General features: G+C 36.8%; 3 protein-coding genes across 7 annotated transcripts in view; 1 reads left to right on the top strand and 2 right to left on the bottom strand.

Moving 5' to 3' along the window:
* Positions 1-3,184: 3,184 nt before the first annotated feature.
* Positions 3,185-6,120, bottom strand: rpl28 (ribosomal protein L28). Of its 2 annotated transcripts, none has more exons than XM_046867553.1 (5): positions 6,048-6,120; positions 5,357-5,448; positions 3,957-4,080; positions 3,539-3,657; positions 3,185-3,327 (listed from the first exon to the last, which is right to left on the bottom strand). In XM_046867553.1, the coding sequence occupies exons 2-5, from the start codon at positions 5,435-5,437 to the stop codon at positions 3,238-3,240; spliced, it is 414 nt and encodes a 137-aa protein (XP_046723509.1). In that variant the 5' UTR covers positions 5,438-5,448; positions 6,048-6,120; the 3' UTR covers positions 3,185-3,237. The 2 variants fall into 2 exon arrangements, with proteins under 2 accessions (XP_046723509.1, XP_046723510.1); XM_046867554.1 differs by lacking the exon at positions 6,048-6,120 and adding an exon at positions 5,982-6,005.
* A 212-nt stretch (positions 6,121-6,332) lies between these two features.
* Positions 6,333-13,114, top strand: LOC124397785. Its single transcript, XM_046867551.1, has 7 exons — positions 6,333-6,817; positions 6,906-7,014; positions 8,386-8,498; positions 8,583-8,682; positions 9,241-9,374; positions 11,240-11,334; positions 12,186-13,114. Exons 1-7 carry the CDS (start codon positions 6,727-6,729, stop codon positions 12,222-12,224), a joined length of 681 nt encoding a protein of 226 aa, XP_046723507.1. The 5' UTR covers positions 6,333-6,726; the 3' UTR covers positions 12,225-13,114.
* A 560-nt stretch (positions 13,115-13,674) lies between these two features.
* sec16a (SEC16 homolog A, endoplasmic reticulum export factor) overlaps positions 13,675-18,316 on the bottom strand; it is a 33,633-nt gene continuing 28,991 nt past the window's right edge. For 2 of the 4 annotated variants that reach the window (XM_046867548.1, XM_046867545.1), the window contains 4 exons: positions 18,263-18,316; positions 16,738-16,797; positions 15,165-15,242; positions 13,675-14,582 (listed from right to left, as the gene is read on the bottom strand). In XM_046867548.1, coding sequence (XP_046723504.1) covers positions 14,517-14,582; positions 15,165-15,242; positions 16,738-16,797; positions 18,263-18,316 — 258 coding nt within the window. In that variant the 3' untranslated portion in view covers positions 13,675-14,516. The remainder of the gene's footprint in view (positions 14,583-15,164; positions 15,243-16,737; positions 16,798-18,262) is intronic. The other 2 variants (XM_046867546.1, XM_046867547.1) reach the window with 2 other exon arrangements.

An 18,316-nucleotide genomic window follows, 5' to 3' on the forward strand; every position in this document is an offset into this window, starting at 1 on the left:
AAAGCTGCATTTTGACATTGTTTACTAGAAATGTATAAAAAGTGTTATTTATAGCCTATTGAATTAAATTAAATTGAACTCAACTAAAAGAAAAAAAAAAAAAAAACAGTTTGACAATACAAATCCCTCAAAACAGATTTAAGGAAATACTCTATAATCTTAATAATAATCTTATCAAGCTCATTCCCACTCCCAAGATTTTTTATAGGGCTATCACATATCTTTTGTCATTTCTAATCACATAAATCATTCCTTTTCAAGGAAGCAGTAAAAATCAGTCATTTTTGGATTTATGTATCTTGAGAATAAGGAAATCAAACAGTATATAAACTCATGCGACTAGGATAGAGGCTGGGTGGCTTAAAAAGAAATGTCAAACCGAAATATATTATGAGTTGTAGGTCACTGTTGGAATTCAATTATGTTGTTGCGACAGAAAAGCACTTACTGTGCTTTGACCATTCTTGCCAACGTTGCTGCAAATCAGGTTGTTCATGATTGTGGCCTAAAAGAGAAGAATTTAAATGTTATTGTTAATTGCATGAACCTTGAATCTGGCCCCAGGATCATACAAATACAATATAAATACCACACTTATCCTATGTAATGTATAAAAGGTGTATCCATGACCTGGCTTGCACAAACATGACACAAAAATACTAATAAAAACAAAATCAAAATAATAATACACACCAGTCAGATCACATCAAAAATGTTATTTTATTCTAAAATACACCCTATCCTCCACTTTATTATACATCTGTACACCTCAACATTCAAGCAGTTATCCAGTCAGCCTCTCTGAAATGTTAACCACTGCATGCTTGTTGCTGCCAAACGGGCTAGCTTGAGTATTTTAGATAATCTGAGAGATTTTCACACCCAACAATCTACAAATTTTGCACTGAATGGTGCAAAAAACGAAAAGCATCCTGTGTGTGGTTGTGAGGGTCTGTTGATGAAAGTGATCAGAGAAGGATAAGCAGGTGGGTCTGGGAAAACAGGAAGTATGTAATAACTCAAATAAGCACTCTTTTCAACCGTGGTGAGTAGAAAAGAATTACAACATGCGACACCTTAAACCTTGAGGTGAACGGGATACAATAGCAGAAAACAACCCAAATCAAGTTCGGCTCCTGTCAGCCAAGAACGTAACTCTGAGTTTGTGCTGCTGAGATGCTTCTCTGATCACCATACTTGTAAAGTCTGCATGTTCTGGCAGGTAAAACAAAAGAACATTTGCTACCACAGAACAGCTGCACACTCACTGTTTTTATTTTTTTGCTGTCTGTAAAAAGTGCCAGGTCAGCAACCAACCGAACTAGTACCAACCACCATAACACAAAGTCATTAAGATCGCATTATCCTGATTCTGAGGTGACCCATAATTCAAGCTCTTGACTTATATCTGAATGCTGTTATGCATTGTACTGCGGCCCCATCACTGTCATATGCCATGTTGTTTAGTTTTTAAATGTGTTAGAAAGCAAATAGAAATTATGCCCTGAAAACACATGAAAATTACCTTAAGATGAATCATTTACAATATTTTACTTTGTAAGAACTGAGAAACAAAGAGATGGCTTGATACCATTGCTGTGATGAAGCAGAAGCTGCCGCAGTTCTCTCAGAGCGGTGGTGAGGTTCTCCAGCTGGTCATGTAGATGGATGTTCTCCTCTATTAGAGTGTGGATTGTGTCCTGAAGTTCAAATGCATGACAACAACCACCCACGAACACCAACACACACAGACACAGGGCCCGCAGCAGGGACATGGCATGCATGCAAGGACATCAATGTCAGGAGAGAGTTTGTGGTTTTCAGTTGCAGCTGCAGAAGCAAAGCTTCTGACTCAAAGCTCACAGCTCCTAATCAAATAATGATCCCATCCCACACATACACTATTGATCTGATAGCGGGCCTGATCACAAACGTTACTCATGTGCACTCGATTTCTGTTACACAAAAAGATCAATCATGCTACGTGACTGAGATGTATGTGTGAATCTAAATACAGCTACTAATATAGGCTAATTCCAGCCATTTATTAATAGTCATCTTCATAAGCCACTTTTTCTTGATCAAGGTCATGGTAAATGTGAAGCTAATCCTGGTAACACTGGGGCAAGGTAAGAATTCATCCTGGATGCTCTTCCATGTGGCACCTTTCTTGTACATTCACAGCAAAGGCCCATTTAACATCATTAACAAGTTAACTACGTTATTGAACAGATATTGGAATCCAAAGAACCAGCTGGAAAACCACAGGAACATGCAAAGCTGAGCAAAATGAGCAACTCAAGTACAGGATCGACTTGGAGAAGCTGGAGCTTTGAGGTAGGACTACACCAATGTGCTGCCTCTGGTTTGTATTTGCTAAACATTTTAGATTAACCTTGTCTGGTGGACAGGAGGTTTTCAGCCCTGACCTGCCCCTTATGTTTTTCAGCAGCATGACCAGATAATGGGTGACTCACTGCATGTATACTTCATGTCATCAGTCAAAAAATCCCTTGATAGAACAATGCGGTATTTGGAATCCTAGATCCAGAACAAAATAATAGGCCAGTCATATATCCTTAGGACCCCAAATGCTGGTCTTTTATTCCAATATCCCCCAATTACTCCACTCAATTTCCTTGAGTCTGGTGGAAAGGAGCTCTTGGGCACACTTAAAAATTTTTAGGTGTTTCAGTCTGCTTTAATTTACCCTGCACTTACAGTGTGTTTTCTGATTGCTCAAAGTACAGTTCTGCTTTCAGTGCTCAGCACTTTACAGCCTTATGACTCAAAGTGAGATCTCCCAAGCACCAAGAAGTTTTTAGTCCATTGGCATTAAGCTAGTTCCAGATGATGGCCACTCAATCCCAATAATGAGTAGTAGATATTACACTTATTAATGAGATAATCAGGTTTTCCCATGTGGCAGCAGTCATTTTAACAATACTCAAGTGAAGAAAGGTTGACACAGTGGACTTTGGGCAACTGATTAGTTGAGTTCAGACCCAAGAATAAGTCAGAATTGTGGGCAGTCGGACCATGGAGCACAGTGAAAATACAAGCTTTCCAACACTACTTTCAAATTAGGATCTCTTCAATTTATACACATGACTAACGTACTTTTAAAATGTGAATTGTACCATGTTCTGCACAATAAAAAAAAAAAAAAGAGAAAAAACTAAAGTTATCTGACCAAAACACTTTTATTAATGAAGCATTTGTGCAGTGTGAACAAGTTTATGCACTCTTGGGGGCTCTGGAGCGTTGCTTCTTTACCACCACAGGCTTCTGACTCCTCAGGATGGCGCTGGCACGCCTCAGAGCAGCCTGAGAGAGAAAGAGAATAAAAACCACAGTTCAGATCATGCTAAAAGGGTTTCTTTTAGAAATAGCATTAAACTGTTCAACTACATTTGACCAAAATTACATTTAAAATGTTGCAAATAAAACCTTACAGTGGAAAATGTGAGTTTGGTCATGTGAAGAATTATCCAAGAGTACCAACATACAATACACTTAAAAATGTAAATGTTTTTACCATGCGAAGGTCCTTCCTGTACTTGTTTTTGCGGATAATGTTCCTTAGGCGGTTCAGTGTGGTGCGAGAGTTCTTGTTGATTGTGATCTTCTCGTACGCTTTCACTGGTTTGCGGTGACCTGAGCACAGTTAAAGGATTTTAAAACATTACTCCAATGGCATAAATGACCGAAGCCCAGACACACACATTGACAAAAATCCATACACCAACCTTTGCATTATAATTTAATAACTAGTGTTCATCACCCACTATTCATAGAAGCATGTATGTGTATTTAATGTTTAAAGACAAGGAAAGCTACTAATTCAGTTAGCCCATATATGAATCTATCACAGTGCAAATAAAAAAATACACACGGCACAAATATATCCATAAATAAAGCATTAAAACAAAAAAGATGTAATGCAATGTAGTTACCTGCACGTTTCTTCAGGATGACGACGATACCCTTGCCATCAGCTGCCTGCTCTACACCGACTGTTTTGCGGTGAATGAGGCCATTAAAGCGGAATGCATTTCTGGCCTTCAGGTTGTTTGGCTCCTGAAACAGAAATGTAAAAAGTTGTTCAAAACAGTGCACTTTTTGAAAGAATAAAATGACATGCAAAATATGAAAGAAAATACAAATATTTAAAAGCATTAGACAAAAACACAATCACCATTATTAATAACAAAAGGGAATGATTTAAGAATAGATTGTTTTAACAAACAAGCTTCTTGTGCAGTTTGCAGTCATATGGACATGGACTGTTTGGTACAGTTTAAATGGTAAATCACAAAGTTAAAATGAATCGGTAACCATTGTGGTTACAAATCAAACACCAAGGGGCAAATATGGTAAGACTACCAAATTAATTTCCAAACTGATCCTTTTTTTTTTAATTCAAAAAGCACCGAAAACATGCACCGAAAATCACACTTCTAAAATTTCCCAAAAATTGACGTAACCACACACAGAGAAATAAATCAAATGCAAACATTTTAAATGTGTGTTTGTAACACGTTCATGTTTGGATATGAACCTCCACACTGAACACAAATGTAATGCATATTTTAATTGACTTGTATACTAATTATTCTATATAAACAAACTGCAGGCCTCTCTCTAAAATAGAAACTAGTTTGAATTATTAAATAAAGTTTATTAATTTATGTATTGTACATAATTATTTTCATTTAATTATCTTTCGTTCTGAAGTTTGTCAAAGCTAATGTTTGAGGATCAGGGCACATCCAAACCTCAGTAAAAATACACCACATCCCTTCTCTGCTGCCTCACTTCTATAGTAACGGTGTCTAGGATGGTGTCTTGTCAACCTCATTCAAACATTTAGAAAGATTGAGGCAGGCAGGTTTGTGCTCAAGTTGCAAGTGTGGTTTTAATTAATTATTCTAAATGCTCCTTTGACAACTGAAGGGCAAAATCTGAAAACTGCAACAGCAAAGACAACCAGCATACAGCACATCAATATGAATCAAGGTGACTGAATAATGCAGGCAAGCAACCAGGCAATGGGGAAATCCATTAAAACAAATTATAATAAATCACTAACTGGTATTTGGTTATTTTTCTAAATCTTTTAAGGCACAACAAGAATTATAATGTATCTCAAACACGATTTAGTGTTGCATTCTCCTGGACTTCCTGTCCCAAAATAAATCCTTCTCCACAGCTTATCAAACCATTTTATATTCGCTTGGGTGCTGCGACAGGACATTCAGCCTTTAAACCCAAAGAGCTGAACGGCTGACTGAAACAGAAAAACTGAAGGAACACTGATTACATGAGCCAGAACCGAATATTAGTGGCTGCTTACAGTGCTGTAGGTCTGTTTGTTCCTCTTGATGAGAAAGCTGGAGCTGTTCCTGATCACCATCCACTGCAGGTGAGACGACATGATGACAGTTCCTGGATAACAGAAGTGAGGATGAGAACCATGTATTAAAGCATTATAATTAAACAGCCCAACACAAATCCTAGTTTAAAATGTGACCCCTAAATTAATACAATTTAATTCATCCGAACAAACTATTCCCATTTGTAGGTAGAAAAAAGTAGAGGTCCAGTTACTCAGTTTGGAGCCTACACACGCTGAACATAGCCGGGTCAATACCGGTAATTAGAATTACATAAACTCGCAACCATTTGAGATATACATAAATAAAAGTAAATAAATATGTAAAAATATATATCTATATATTTGGAGTCACTCAAGCGTAAAAGCAATTATAGAAGAAATTTGCCAAGTCGCTAGCATTGAGAGACCGGGATCGCTAACTAGCATAACTTCAGGCACTGGCCGCTGAGAGACAGACGGAGCGCAGGCCTCAGTGCAGACCGCGTTTTCAACATAATATTGGTTTTTAAACGACAGATACAACCTCAGTTCTTTATTTATAGCAAACGTTACACCTTATGACACGTGTATAAATGAGACTTACACCCGACTTCACAATATAACCAGCGTTTTAAACTATATGAACTATAACACAAGCCGACCACGCTACCTTTTCCAGCAGGGGAAGAGGGAGAGAAAGGGGTGAGTTCCGGTTCCGGTCAAATGTATATAGATCATTGCGCCTAGCAAGAAATGCAAATGTGTACATTTTATTATATTGAAATCTAATAAAATGCTGTATGTTTATAAATCATAGTATTACCAAATAAAATTTTTGATGTTTTGGCTTGCATGCAACGAAATACGGCACGCACTATTTGTTTCGTCGTTGGTGCGGATGGATTTTGCGTAACACAACTTGAAGGTTTGTCAACGTCAGAAAAGCGTGGCGCGCTGACGTCATTTTTGCGCGACGCTCTTTTTCGCAATGGTAAATAAACGGTTCAATCGTTCAGCCTTTTAGTCTACGTTTCTAATCCTATATTAACAATGGTACGAAATTATTTGTTTAAAAGTCGTCCAATAGTTCAGTATATGGCTAACAAAGCGCCGTATGTGATTAAATACTTTTAAAATTTTCACTGTAGCTGTCTAATACGTCTAAATTTCAAGATTTTGCTTAATATGAATAGGTTCAGTTTTTGGAGTCATGTCATTGTTTTTTTCGTTTGTTGTATAATTCAACATCCTGAAATAATAGCAGGTTTGTGTAGAATCAGATAGCTTGCTTTACAATGAATTCAGACCTGCAAATAGAATCGCACACATCAACGTAATAAACGCAAGTGATGGATAACGAAGAAGATCTGGAGTCACTTGGGGAGAAACTGTACGACCGCGTTTCTCTTAACCACGCTGACATGGCTCCAAAACTAACAGGTAACTGCATGGGGGGAAATGTACGTGCAATTACTATGAGCATTTGTAATCAGTCAGCATTTAAGATTGGGATAATACTATGTTGTAGGAATGCTGCTGGAGCTCCCAGGGGCTGTAATCAGTCAGATGCTGCAGGATGAAGCTCTCCTTTCCAAAGCACTAGAGAAAGCACTGGCAGCCCTGCACCATGATACCAGGTAATACATCAAATCACCGATCTACAGTCTACAGGTAACACACACCAACAGCATGTGCACCGCTTCCATATATATATATATATATATATATATATATATATATATATATATATATATATATATATATATTAGTCAAAAATATCCCAAACGATATTTTGGCATACTATATTTAGTGCATTCAGCCTTGTTTGTGTGGTAATTTTACATCAAACATTTTAATTATTCAATATGATTTTACTTTTGTGTATAAAATGTGACTTTCCATGTTTATAGTTCAAGTTTCAATTTTCATGTTCAGTTCTATAGTGCTTTTCACAATGGAAATTGTCTTAAAGCAGCTTCATAGAATGTAAGAATTATGAATAAAAATGAGAATAATTAGAATTAGAATAAAATTAGAATTAAAAAAATGTAAGTGAATTATGTGTGTTCATCCCTGATGAGCAGCCTGGGGCAATTGTGGCAAAGAAAAATGCCCTTAGATGATATGAGGAAGAAACCTTGAGATGAACCAGACTCAAAAGGGGAACCCATCCTCATTTAAGTGATATCAAGAGTGTGATTATAACTCTTAAAACAATACAAAACACTGGAGAGTGAGAACTAACATAAGCAACAGAGTGTGAGATTATGAGTAATGTTTCTTCTAAAGTCATATACGGTCAGTTGACTTCGTGGAACCAGGAGCTCCTTATAAAATAGCTCCACTTCTAAGATCACCATAGATCCAACACCAACTCCTTCATGCCAGATACTTTAAATGTTCAAAGAAACTTCTGTATATTGCTTTTTGGGCAGATGAGCAAAATCTCTGCCTTATCAGAATTTAATTATAGAAAGTTATCAGTCATCCAAAATTTTAATTTTTTTAACACACTCAATTAACCTGGCCAATTGAGATGTTTGTTTTCAATGAGAGAAGCATATATATTGTGAAAAGCAGGGGTCCTAGAACTGAACCCTGTGGCACCCCATTATTTACTTTCATTAACCTGGATAGCTCTCCATTTAAATCTACAAAATGGTAATGATTAGACAGGAAGGATTTAAAACAACTTAATGCCTGACCTTGAATTCTGTAAGTCATATTTATAGAGATAATATAGAATATAACTGCATGCTGGTACAGATAGTAAAAAGACTAGTTTTCCCTAAACCTCCTGGTTCTGGAGCGAAAGCTAATATAAGAGCAGCTTATGTACATGTCTAGCAGCACTAAGGCCACTTTTATCTTCTATAGATAAAAATACATCAGTATAAGAAATCATTTCTATTTAAATCAAAGTATGTGGTTTTTGGTGTTAGTAGATATTTTGACATTTAATTAGTTTGTGTTTTTCGAGCTGTATATGTGATGTTTTGACTTCCTAGTAAATCACCATCACAGGAAGACGACGTCGACTCTGTGTCCTTGGACTCCCTGGGAGAGCAGCTGTATGAGCTTATCAACCTTTACGACACAGGATACACCCAGAAAATCACAGGTTCTCACTTTTTATCAGTCACTTTTCACTACAGCTTCATTAAATCAGGCCTAAATCATTTCTTTTTTCAATGTATAAACACAGGGATGTTGTTGGAGCAGGAGAAAAAGGTGGTGCACCAGCTGTTGTCTGATCCAGTCCTGCTGGAGGAGAAAGTCAACATGGCACTGAAAACCTTACAGGGGTGCGTATGTGTGTGTACTCAAATCATTAATAGCTAACTAGCATGATTTATTATTGAGTACTGAGAATTATTTATTTAGTTATTTATAACCACAAATCTATTAACTAATTACATATTACATCTCGTTAAAGCAGTTTTCAGAACCCAGATTTTTTTTAGGAAATAACTTGTCACTCATGATTCCAGTTTAAATAACAAGGGTTGTCATTTAAAATTTAGTGAACAAATGTCTCTTGATTTAAAACAAAACAATTATTCCTAGATGTATTTTACTAATAAGCCAATCATTAAATAATAATAATAATAATAATAATAATAATAATAATATTTTTTTTTTTTTGAGCGTTTAGAGATTTATTTAATTATTTATTTAGTCAAAATTGACACAAATCTATCAAAACCCTTTGAAAACATCATCAGATGAACGCAAAGCATTATGTCGTCCCTTTTTATATTCGACTGCAAGGCGTTGGATCTCATTAAAGAAAAAATTCTGTCATTGCTCGTGTTAGTGCTATTTCCTCCGCCCTTATTTCTGAAATGTTTTCTAATTTTCAGGGCTAGTTGTACACAGGGTCAAGGGGAGACTGATGTGAGTGACATCTCTGACCAAGATGAAGTGGAAGTGATTGGAGAGAAACTATTTGCACTTGTACAAGAGATTGAACCAGTCCACTGTGCTGATATCACCGGTAAGCTTGTTGTGTTTTGCATCATGTGTGGTTTAGAGATATAGTTAGAATTGTTTTTGTGTTAGAGAAATCAGTGTATGTCACTCCTAATAGTTTAACATCTAAATACCAACTTTGCTTCACATAATGACATACATGTGACACAGCCCTTTCCCAGCAATCAATCCCTTTGTCCTTCTGACTTTTTGGGTTTATATCAGACTACATGAATATGGGGTATAGAACTATGCACTTGTCCTGGCTGATAACCTCTTACAAATTACAGACTGTGACGCTTGTCTTTCCTTCAGAATTGGGGATAGCTGTACTGTCTGTTTGTTTCTATTTCAGTGTTTTTCTCATTTAAATGTTTTAAGTCTGTGCTGGTTAGCTGAGCTAAGCTAGCTGAGCTAACCAGCTACGATACAACACAGAGACCATGTTGAAAACTTGGATTTCCCACATTGCACTTGTGCTCATGCATTCAATATCTAAAGGATAGGTACCAGCTATGTCATTGAAACTGTGTTTGACTATCACATGTATCGCATAAACATGTATCAACATATACAACATGTTACAATATATTGACAATTATTCAAAGCTTAAGCTCAACACTGACTAACAAGTGAAACAAGGAAACCAGAATGCGATCCAAGTTACCTCCTGGATGAATAAACAAGTGCAGCAAACAGGGCACAGCCAGCACTAATGCTTCAAGAGTTCAAACTTGTTGCATGCATTGGCATAATTAGGATTAGAACAGTTCCTCTAAATGTACACATGTTGGTCCACACTATAAAGGAGTTGATAAACACCTTAGTAAGACAGCTAGTCCTGTATATTGGGTGACATTTATGTAATTATAATGTTTGTATGAAGCAATCCAGCAGGTCCTAACAGGAGGATGCAGGTTACAAAATAACAAAGACAGATGGACTCATGGTGGTGCCTTGGTAACTCACCATGGTCACATTTTCCGATGCTTGCATTGCCTCAGACTGCCTCATCGCCATACCTTTCAAACTACAGTTCAGCAGCATGCACTCATTTTTCAGGGTCATAATACTAATAATAAATTTTAATTATGGGTGCATTACATGACACTCATGGACACATTACATACAATAAAAACCAAAACCAATTAACAGCAGTTTGTTGTTGATAATGAAACACTATACAGCCAATAAGACCTACAAATACATGCCAATGATATGAATACCTGAAAAGATTTCGAACAGGATTTAAAAATAGAGAAAGAGTCACTGCTGCGAATATCCAGAGGAAGTAGATTCCACAGATATGCGTCAGCGCAGCTAAAAGCCAAACGCATACAAGGAAGAACTGAGGACTAAAAACTTTTAAAGGTCATGGCTGTCATCTAAAAGGTTCATTCCTCTGTAGAAATATTAGATGCTATAGAAAAGGTAGATCCCATAGTATAAAAAAACAGGTGTTTCTATGCAACTTATGTTAATGTTAGAATAAAAGGATGGAAATTAAAATCTAATTAAAATCTAATCCTGTTGATCTGTATGGTGCTTATATTCAGATTCCCAGAAGAAATCATGTATGCAAGTTTTAAATGCATCAGAAAACTACAGTATTTGAGGAACAGGCCACCTTTTCTCAAAAACGTGTGGAGAAAGTGTTTCCTCTTGCCAGTCAGATTCAACAAGGCTGCTCAGGCTAGTTTTTTTTCCCATCGGATTGAATCATTCATGAATGATTTGACTAGGCTTGTCGGACATGCACCAGGAGATATTCAGGTGTAACCTGTGTATAACTTGGTAGTTCTAGTCAGGTAAAAAAAAAAAAAAAAAAACTTGTTTACAGTGTTCTGTAATTTGTGTAATAATGATATAATATGTGTTGTTTGTTTGTAGGTATGCTGTTGGAAATGGACCTCGGCAAACTGCACCAGATTCTGTCTGATCGGACCATGCTGGTATTTGCAGTGCAGCGAGCAAAGAGCGCTCGGGTGTGTACACAGAGACACTCGCGCAAGGTCTAAACATTTGACAGACTGTTAATTAAAACGTCCAGTTGTCAGATTGCCAGATTCAGCTTTTATCAGCTGTAATATTAAAACCTTTGACACTTTTACTTGCCAATAACAATGGCAGCAAGTGAAGTCATTTCTGGATATCAGTGTGTTGAAAGCAGGAAAAATGGGCAAGCACAAGGAATTGAATGAAGTCTTGAAGGCTGGGTCAGAGCATCTCCAAATCTTCTGGAGTGTTTCATGTATGCAGTGGTCAACAATGACCAAATATGGTCCAAAGACACCAGATGAACCAGAGACAGTGTTCTGACCACCCAAAGCTCACTGATGTGCATGGGTAGCCCATCTAGTGCCATCTCCCAGCACAAATGGGTAAAAATGTGATGGGACTAAAAGGATCTACTGCTTACATCTTGGTACCAGATACAACAGCAATTTGCGGAGGCCATGCCAGACAAGTTAGATTTGTTTTAGCAGCACAAGGGAGACTTCCACAATATTGCTTTTAATGTTATGGCTGATCGGTGTATATTTCATTGTCTGTTCTCTTATATGGTTATGTTTGAGCACGATTCATTAATCATCTGATCATCATGTGCATGTGAAGAAGTTAAACAAGGTTTATGTGTCCAAGTAAAATCTGATAACAGTTTTGATCCTGTATACGATTTTACAGTCTGCCATAGACCTGTTGTTTGATGCAGTACATAATCAACATTCTGAATATTCATGAAGTTTTGTGTACAAATTCCATCTTGTTCATAAATTATGCTGGTACAGGAGAAAACTGCATCTTGAATGTCTTTTCTGTTTTGTTTTGTTCACAGGAGAACGCACTGAATCAGGCCCAACCAGACACACACTAAATACTACATAATATCTTATTTATGGATTTCAGTGGGGGAAATAATTATTTGATCCCCTGCTGGTTTTATAAATTTACCCCTTACAAAGAAATGAACAGTCTAGAATTTTTATGGTAGGTTTATTTAAACAAAGAGAAAGAAAAAATAAATTAATATTATATATAAATTAATTTGAATCTGATTGAATGGGCGAATAATGTTCGGGCCTCACATAGAACATTAAAGATGGGTGGTGGATGGGTCTTCCAGCACGACACTGACCAAAGCGTTGGGCCAAGGCAACAATCTGATGCTCTTGTAGTACATTCCAGCCTTGTGCAGGTCCCTGACATCCCGTGACCGCTTTTTGGTCTTGCCCATGGTGGTGGAGAGGTTTGAATGGAAGAGATTGATTCTGTGACGGGGGTCTTATACACATAATCAGTTGATATTAGAAGTTCTTTCTTAAAAGGACAGGACTAATTTGGGTCTGTGGGAGTCAGAATTCTTGCTAATTTGGTAGGGGATCAAATACAAATACATTTATAACCTTTCTTTAATGTTTATTTTTTTATGAATTATTTTTATATTGTCTCTTTCTGTTAAAATAAACCCACCATAAAAATTCTACACTGTTCATTTCTTTGTAAGGGAGTAAACTCACAAAATCATCAGGGGATCAAATAATTATTTCCCCCACTGTAAAGCAAATATGGAGTGGGAAATGTGCTCTTCTACTGCAATTCTCTTTCTGCATTAGTTTTCGTTATAGATACGAGATATTTTATGATCTAAGAATTTGAGGTGGTTGTATGTAGTTGGACAATCCTTTATTTAAAGGAAACAGTAAAACGTTTTTAAAGAAAATCTCTGATCCTGAAAACATTAATAAATCACCACCACGAGAGGTTTAACGGTTCAACCGCCTTATGAACCTTTTAGCATACATCATGAATACAATCTTTTGCACAATATAATATATTATAGTTTATAATCAGATGATTTATCAGAAGTATATCAAAGAATCACTCTTTACAACCACGCTGAGCAGAAAAGCATCTCAGAATGCACATCAAACCTTGAGGCAGATGGACTACATCAGACCACGCCAGCTTTCCGCTACAGACGGCTGATGTTTTTTTCCAGTATCTGACTGCAGGTTTATGGTGAGACCATATCTACTGATCCTATTCTGATGCATGATTTGAACACTGAAACTCTCTTGACACGTATTTGCCTAATTTTATGCACTGCACAGCTCCATTAATCATTTGCATGAATGAGAAGGGGTACAGGTGTTCCTATCAAGAAGGCCAGTGAGTGTATATTCCATTGAATTATAAACCGTGCGTTTGTTGAATCAGATTTTGTACGCAAGCTTTTGGGACAAAAATGATCTTGTATTAAAAATTTTACACAAAAGCTTTATTTACGCAAGTAAAACGAACCAGTGGCACACATCCCATTGTGCTAAAGAGCTCAAAAATATGTTTATTCTTTTTTTCTGTTGAGTAATTTTACATTGAATTTGAAACACAATGGAAAAGTCCAGGCTTCCTTCAAAGAGGTTGTGAATCCTTTGAGATTACAAAAAGACAATCCCTAGCAGTGACCAAAGGAACGAGACTAGCGGCGATTGGGTTTTTATGAGAAAGGATTAAGAAGGAAAAAAAATCATTAATAAAAAAAAAATAATTAAGTAATCTAAGCAGTGAAATATGGAGAACTCAATATAAATCACAAACATATGCAAATCAAAAGTTGAATCAGGAGAACAAGGACACACTACAGACAGCTCATAAATATTCATTCGGAAATATACAGATCTGGGATTGGTGATTATTAAAAAAAAAAGAAAAAAAAGTTTGTCTCGTTCCGATAGAAAGCCTTAATAAATATCTAAAATCTCCCAACGACCTTTCCGATGATGAAAACAGGCAAGGTGCGCGCTGTCTCCATCCCAATGGCACTCCCCTCTTTATTTCTCTCTTACACACACATGCACACACACACACACAAACACAGATGTTGAAATGCAGTTAGTTAGGAAAGTCTAACTGAAAGCTAAACAATTATTGCACTTAAAGATTACACTGGTATAGGACCAATCCAGTAAAACACAGGACAAAAGAAAAGACAGAGATGAAAGGAATCCACAGCTCTTTTTTTAGGGTTTTTGTGAAGCAAGGTAAAATAAGAGTACAACGATGATGATGAAAACTGCAAGGCCAGATGCCGGTATTTGTCCAATTCTGGATTAATTCAGTCTGATGAGATGTAAAAATAAACCAACACAGATTGATCTGTGGACATCTATTTCAGTGTTGGGTACTCGCGCTGTCCCAGCCGGCCTAGACGAGAACGAGCTGGGGGCATGGCCTGAGAGAAAGAAAGAGACATTCATTTATTATTGATGGGTATTTTGACTCACTCAAGGACTGCCTGTGATAGAAATTTAACTTCACTCTGCTGTTGAAACTACACTGATGCTCCTTGGTACATAATCCAACTATTTAAATATCGAATGATTGCGATCATGTAGTTCATTTTGGAGATATAGACTTTACATTTTTTTACATTTCCACAGACATAAATGGCACAGTAAACTATATAGACAAAAGTTTGTGGACACCAGAAGATAAGATTGTGCTTTTTTTTTTTTTTTTTTTTACATTCCATCCACACGATGCATCATATAAATAGTTCAAATTAAATTAATTGAAAATCTGATGAAATAGTAAACTAAACTTCTACTCGATATTAGGACAGACTCACTTATCGGGATTCTCTAGTGCCCCTGTCTTGTGCTTTTATCTCCAAAAAACTTCAGAACTGAGGTTTAAATGCCAAAAATGTAAACCTTTCATTCTAACATCCAAATCATTAAATACTTTAAAGTTTCCAGATAAAAAACAACAACAATGAGCCAATCAGAACCAAATGAACCTAACCTGTGCTTACCTGTGCAAACTGGGAGGGGTTATAGAAAGTCACGCCCCCGGTGGGCGGAGGTCCCTGGGCCGGTATTTCTGTAGGGACCTAAAAACACAGATGTTGTAAGTATAGTGGTAGAGCATACATTGTACATGAGGACATACACAGCGAGTTCATGTATAGTACAATTACTTAGCCACTGCAAAGACAATCTAAACTAGTTTTAGAGCTTTCATTTAAAATTTACTTGATTTTTTTTTTTAGTTAGAACCTGAAATAATTAACCATATAGTCATTTATGTACTCAACTCCAGTAATAGTGTAAAAATGCCTGGGCACCTTCTTGTGGAAGGGAGATCCATGTTTCCTCTCCAGGAAAACTAATGGCATTGTATTGCATGTACCAAAAAAAAAAAATCGATTTGTCATCTAGCACCAGGCAGCACAATTAAGACACCCCATCATGGCCGAATGTAAATTTTTGCTTTTTTTTTTTTTTTTAGTTTATTGACAGCTGTCAATAATTTTGGAGCGAGCTGTAGAAATGACAATGAGCAGTATTATTGCTGCACTTTAATATAACCCATTAACACTTTTCACTTCAAATTGCATTGAACGCAATGAGCTTTAGATCAGCTGGAGCAGCTATCTATGTGTACTATACAGACCATGAAGATAAAAAAAAAAAAACTGTAGATGCCACATCACAAGCGATTACTAATCAGTGTAGTCACGTCCGCCAATGTCCCGACTTGATCAGAAACCCATAAGACTCTATGCGGGGAATTTAAATAATAAGTGAAGAATAACGATGAGTGCACAAGCTTCCAGGAAGATGGAATACAGCTGACGTCCTAACGTGTTCTACAGTCAACCCCGTTCGGAAGTTGCGGCTCGGAAAATTTGCGGGTTCTTATTTGGAACCTTACAGCAAGTTGCGGATTATTTAAAAACTTGCAGGAATCCTTAGCAGGACCAAATGTTCAGGGATGTTAGGAATACGATTTTAAACTATGTTTTCACTAACAAATTATCAAATTTTTAAAAACACATTATTGTATTAAAGTGACAATGTCTTCACTAAGGTACCATAGGGGCTGTGGGGGTGCCTCCAAAATGTCTGTGTCTTCAGCTGTAGACAAAACTCACAAGGGTAAACTGTTATGAATTGACCCAGGCAATGTCTTGTTTTGAACTGCAGCTCTAATTTCGAGTCAGTGAGCTGAAACTGCACTGCCGGGAAGGCGGAGCTATTGAAGCATCTAGCTTTGCTCAATGGGGCATCTACCTTTTTACATCAAAATACAGGACAACTGATGCTGATTAATAACATGCAAAGAGGACAGGGTTAGCGAGAACATGCTTGATGGGGATAAGCAGAATTTCTCTTCGCTGCACCAGCTTTACTCCCAGCCAATCAGGGAGCTCGACTTAGGTAGCAGCTTAGAACACTGCTGGAGGTGCAAGTGGAAGTGGAAATGCTGTCTGTGTGGATGTGTGTCAAATATAGAGTGAGAGAGAGAGTGAGAGAGAGAGAGAGAGAGAGAGAGAGAGAGAGAGAGAACTGGAATGTGTAGTAGCGACACCCAACTGTTGGTACCTGGTTTAAATGCCGACTCACTTCTCGTGATAAAGAACTCATTGAACTAGAACGTGAGAGCTAGAACAGTAGGAAAAAATCAAACACCACAACAGCGAAATTAATCCCATGCAGAATGGCCGTGTTGATCAAGACACAAAACCATTACATCAGAGCCAATTTTCTTTGCAGCACCACATTAGTGTGGGGGTGTGTGTGTGTGTGCATGCCACACACAGTCTTGGCACGCATTCACACACACACACACACACACACACACTCATGCACTTAAGAGCAGCACAAAGGGTTTTAAGATTATGCACACTGGTGAAAGTTTTAAGAGTGCTGATTTCTAAAGACGGGATTTGATATCATCGGTGTGAAGTATGAGTGCGAGCGTCAAACTGTCATGACGGCGTCTACACTTCAGCATGATTCTGATCTCTACTTTCTAAATAAAAAAATGTATATACATCAAATTAATGAATAAAAAATCGTCATTTTTTTATGTCAGTTCTGGAAAACATTTTTACATTTGCCAAATTAAACTCACTAATATTATTTATGAGTATAATAATATTTTATCAACTTATAAGCTGCATAGATCTTTTTGTTCGTGAGATTTCCGGTCACAAAACACGCAGGGTCTGAGTTGCAATTGCAATTAAGAGTTATGGATGTTTGGTTTACCCAAATCACATACAAGGCTTCAGTCTAATATCCAAATAACTATGAGAACTCAGAAAACAATCACAAGTAAATGATTACAACAAGAGAGAGCAACTTTAGATAACTGGATAGACGTGACCAAAAAGATATATATATATATGATGAAAAAAGATTACAATTTTTTTTGTTAATTTAAAAAAAGGATATGTTTCTGGGAAAATAGGTTGAATATGTATCAGAAAAAAAGATCAGATTTTGTTGCTTTAAGTAAATCGAAGATGATTTGATGTATAGATATATAAATATAATATATGCTTGTGTGATATATTTATATACAAACTGAAACTGCTTGTTTTGTATTAATGCAGTTTAGTATTATTAACATTTGTGATCCACATTTAAACAGTTTAAAATTTGAAAACAATTTTAAATAAAATTCCAGCTTGGTTAAATAATATAGAAAATTATATTTTATAACTGTTTATAACTGAACTCTTCTACTTATTTCAGCATACTTTAACAAATGTCTGTCATTCATTCACTCCCTCGATATGTGGAGTTTTTAGGATTCTTTTCTTTAAAAATCCATAGCGCTAGTGTTAGCCGCTAACCACTAACTGGCAGTGTACTGTTTGTGACAGTAAAAATCTTGTTAATACATTTAAAACACAGCGTGTGCAAACATGCATTCTGTGTGAACCGTTGTGTGTGCATGCTGGTGTGTGTGAAACTGAATATGCACTGCATGTAATTATTAAGCTGAGTAACTAAGCTGGCCATGGATGTATGTTCATGACCGAGAGGATAGAGCATGGTGCAATGAACTGGCCTACAAATCCATGAGAGGTGAAAGCTCAGAGGGAAAGGGTTACTCTACCTCTCCAGAATGAGCACCTTCCGGACCCGAGGGCAAAATAGTTGGATTAAACAT

This window comes from Silurus meridionalis, chromosome 15, assembly GCF_014805685.1.
Source record: "Silurus meridionalis isolate SWU-2019-XX chromosome 15, ASM1480568v1, whole genome shotgun sequence".
Classification (NCBI taxonomy): Eukaryota; Metazoa; Chordata; class Actinopteri; order Siluriformes; family Siluridae; genus Silurus; species Silurus meridionalis.

Excerpts from the sequence above, each read along its gene's own strand:
- rpl28 (XM_046867553.1), bottom strand. The coding sequence starts at position 5,437 with ATGTCGTCTCACCTGCAGTGGATGGTGATCAGGAACAGCTCCAGCTTT. Across the intron at positions 3,658-3,956 it reads CATCCTGAAGAAACGTGCAG|GTCACCGCAAACCAGTGAAA; the intron begins GTAACTACATTG and ends AACTGTGCTCAG. Across the intron at positions 3,328-3,538 it reads ACAGGAAGGACCTTCGCATG|GCTGCTCTGAGGCGTGCCAG; the intron begins GTAAAAACATTT and ends TTTCTCTCTCAG.
- LOC124397785 (XM_046867551.1), top strand. The coding sequence starts at position 6,727 with ATGGATAACGAAGAAGATCTGGAGTCACTTGGGGAGAAACTGTACGAC. Across the intron at positions 8,499-8,582 it reads ATACACCCAGAAAATCACAG|GGATGTTGTTGGAGCAGGAG; the intron begins GTTCTCACTTTT and ends GTATAAACACAG. Across the intron at positions 9,375-11,239 it reads CCACTGTGCTGATATCACCG|GTATGCTGTTGGAAATGGAC; the intron begins GTAAGCTTGTTG and ends GTTTGTTTGTAG.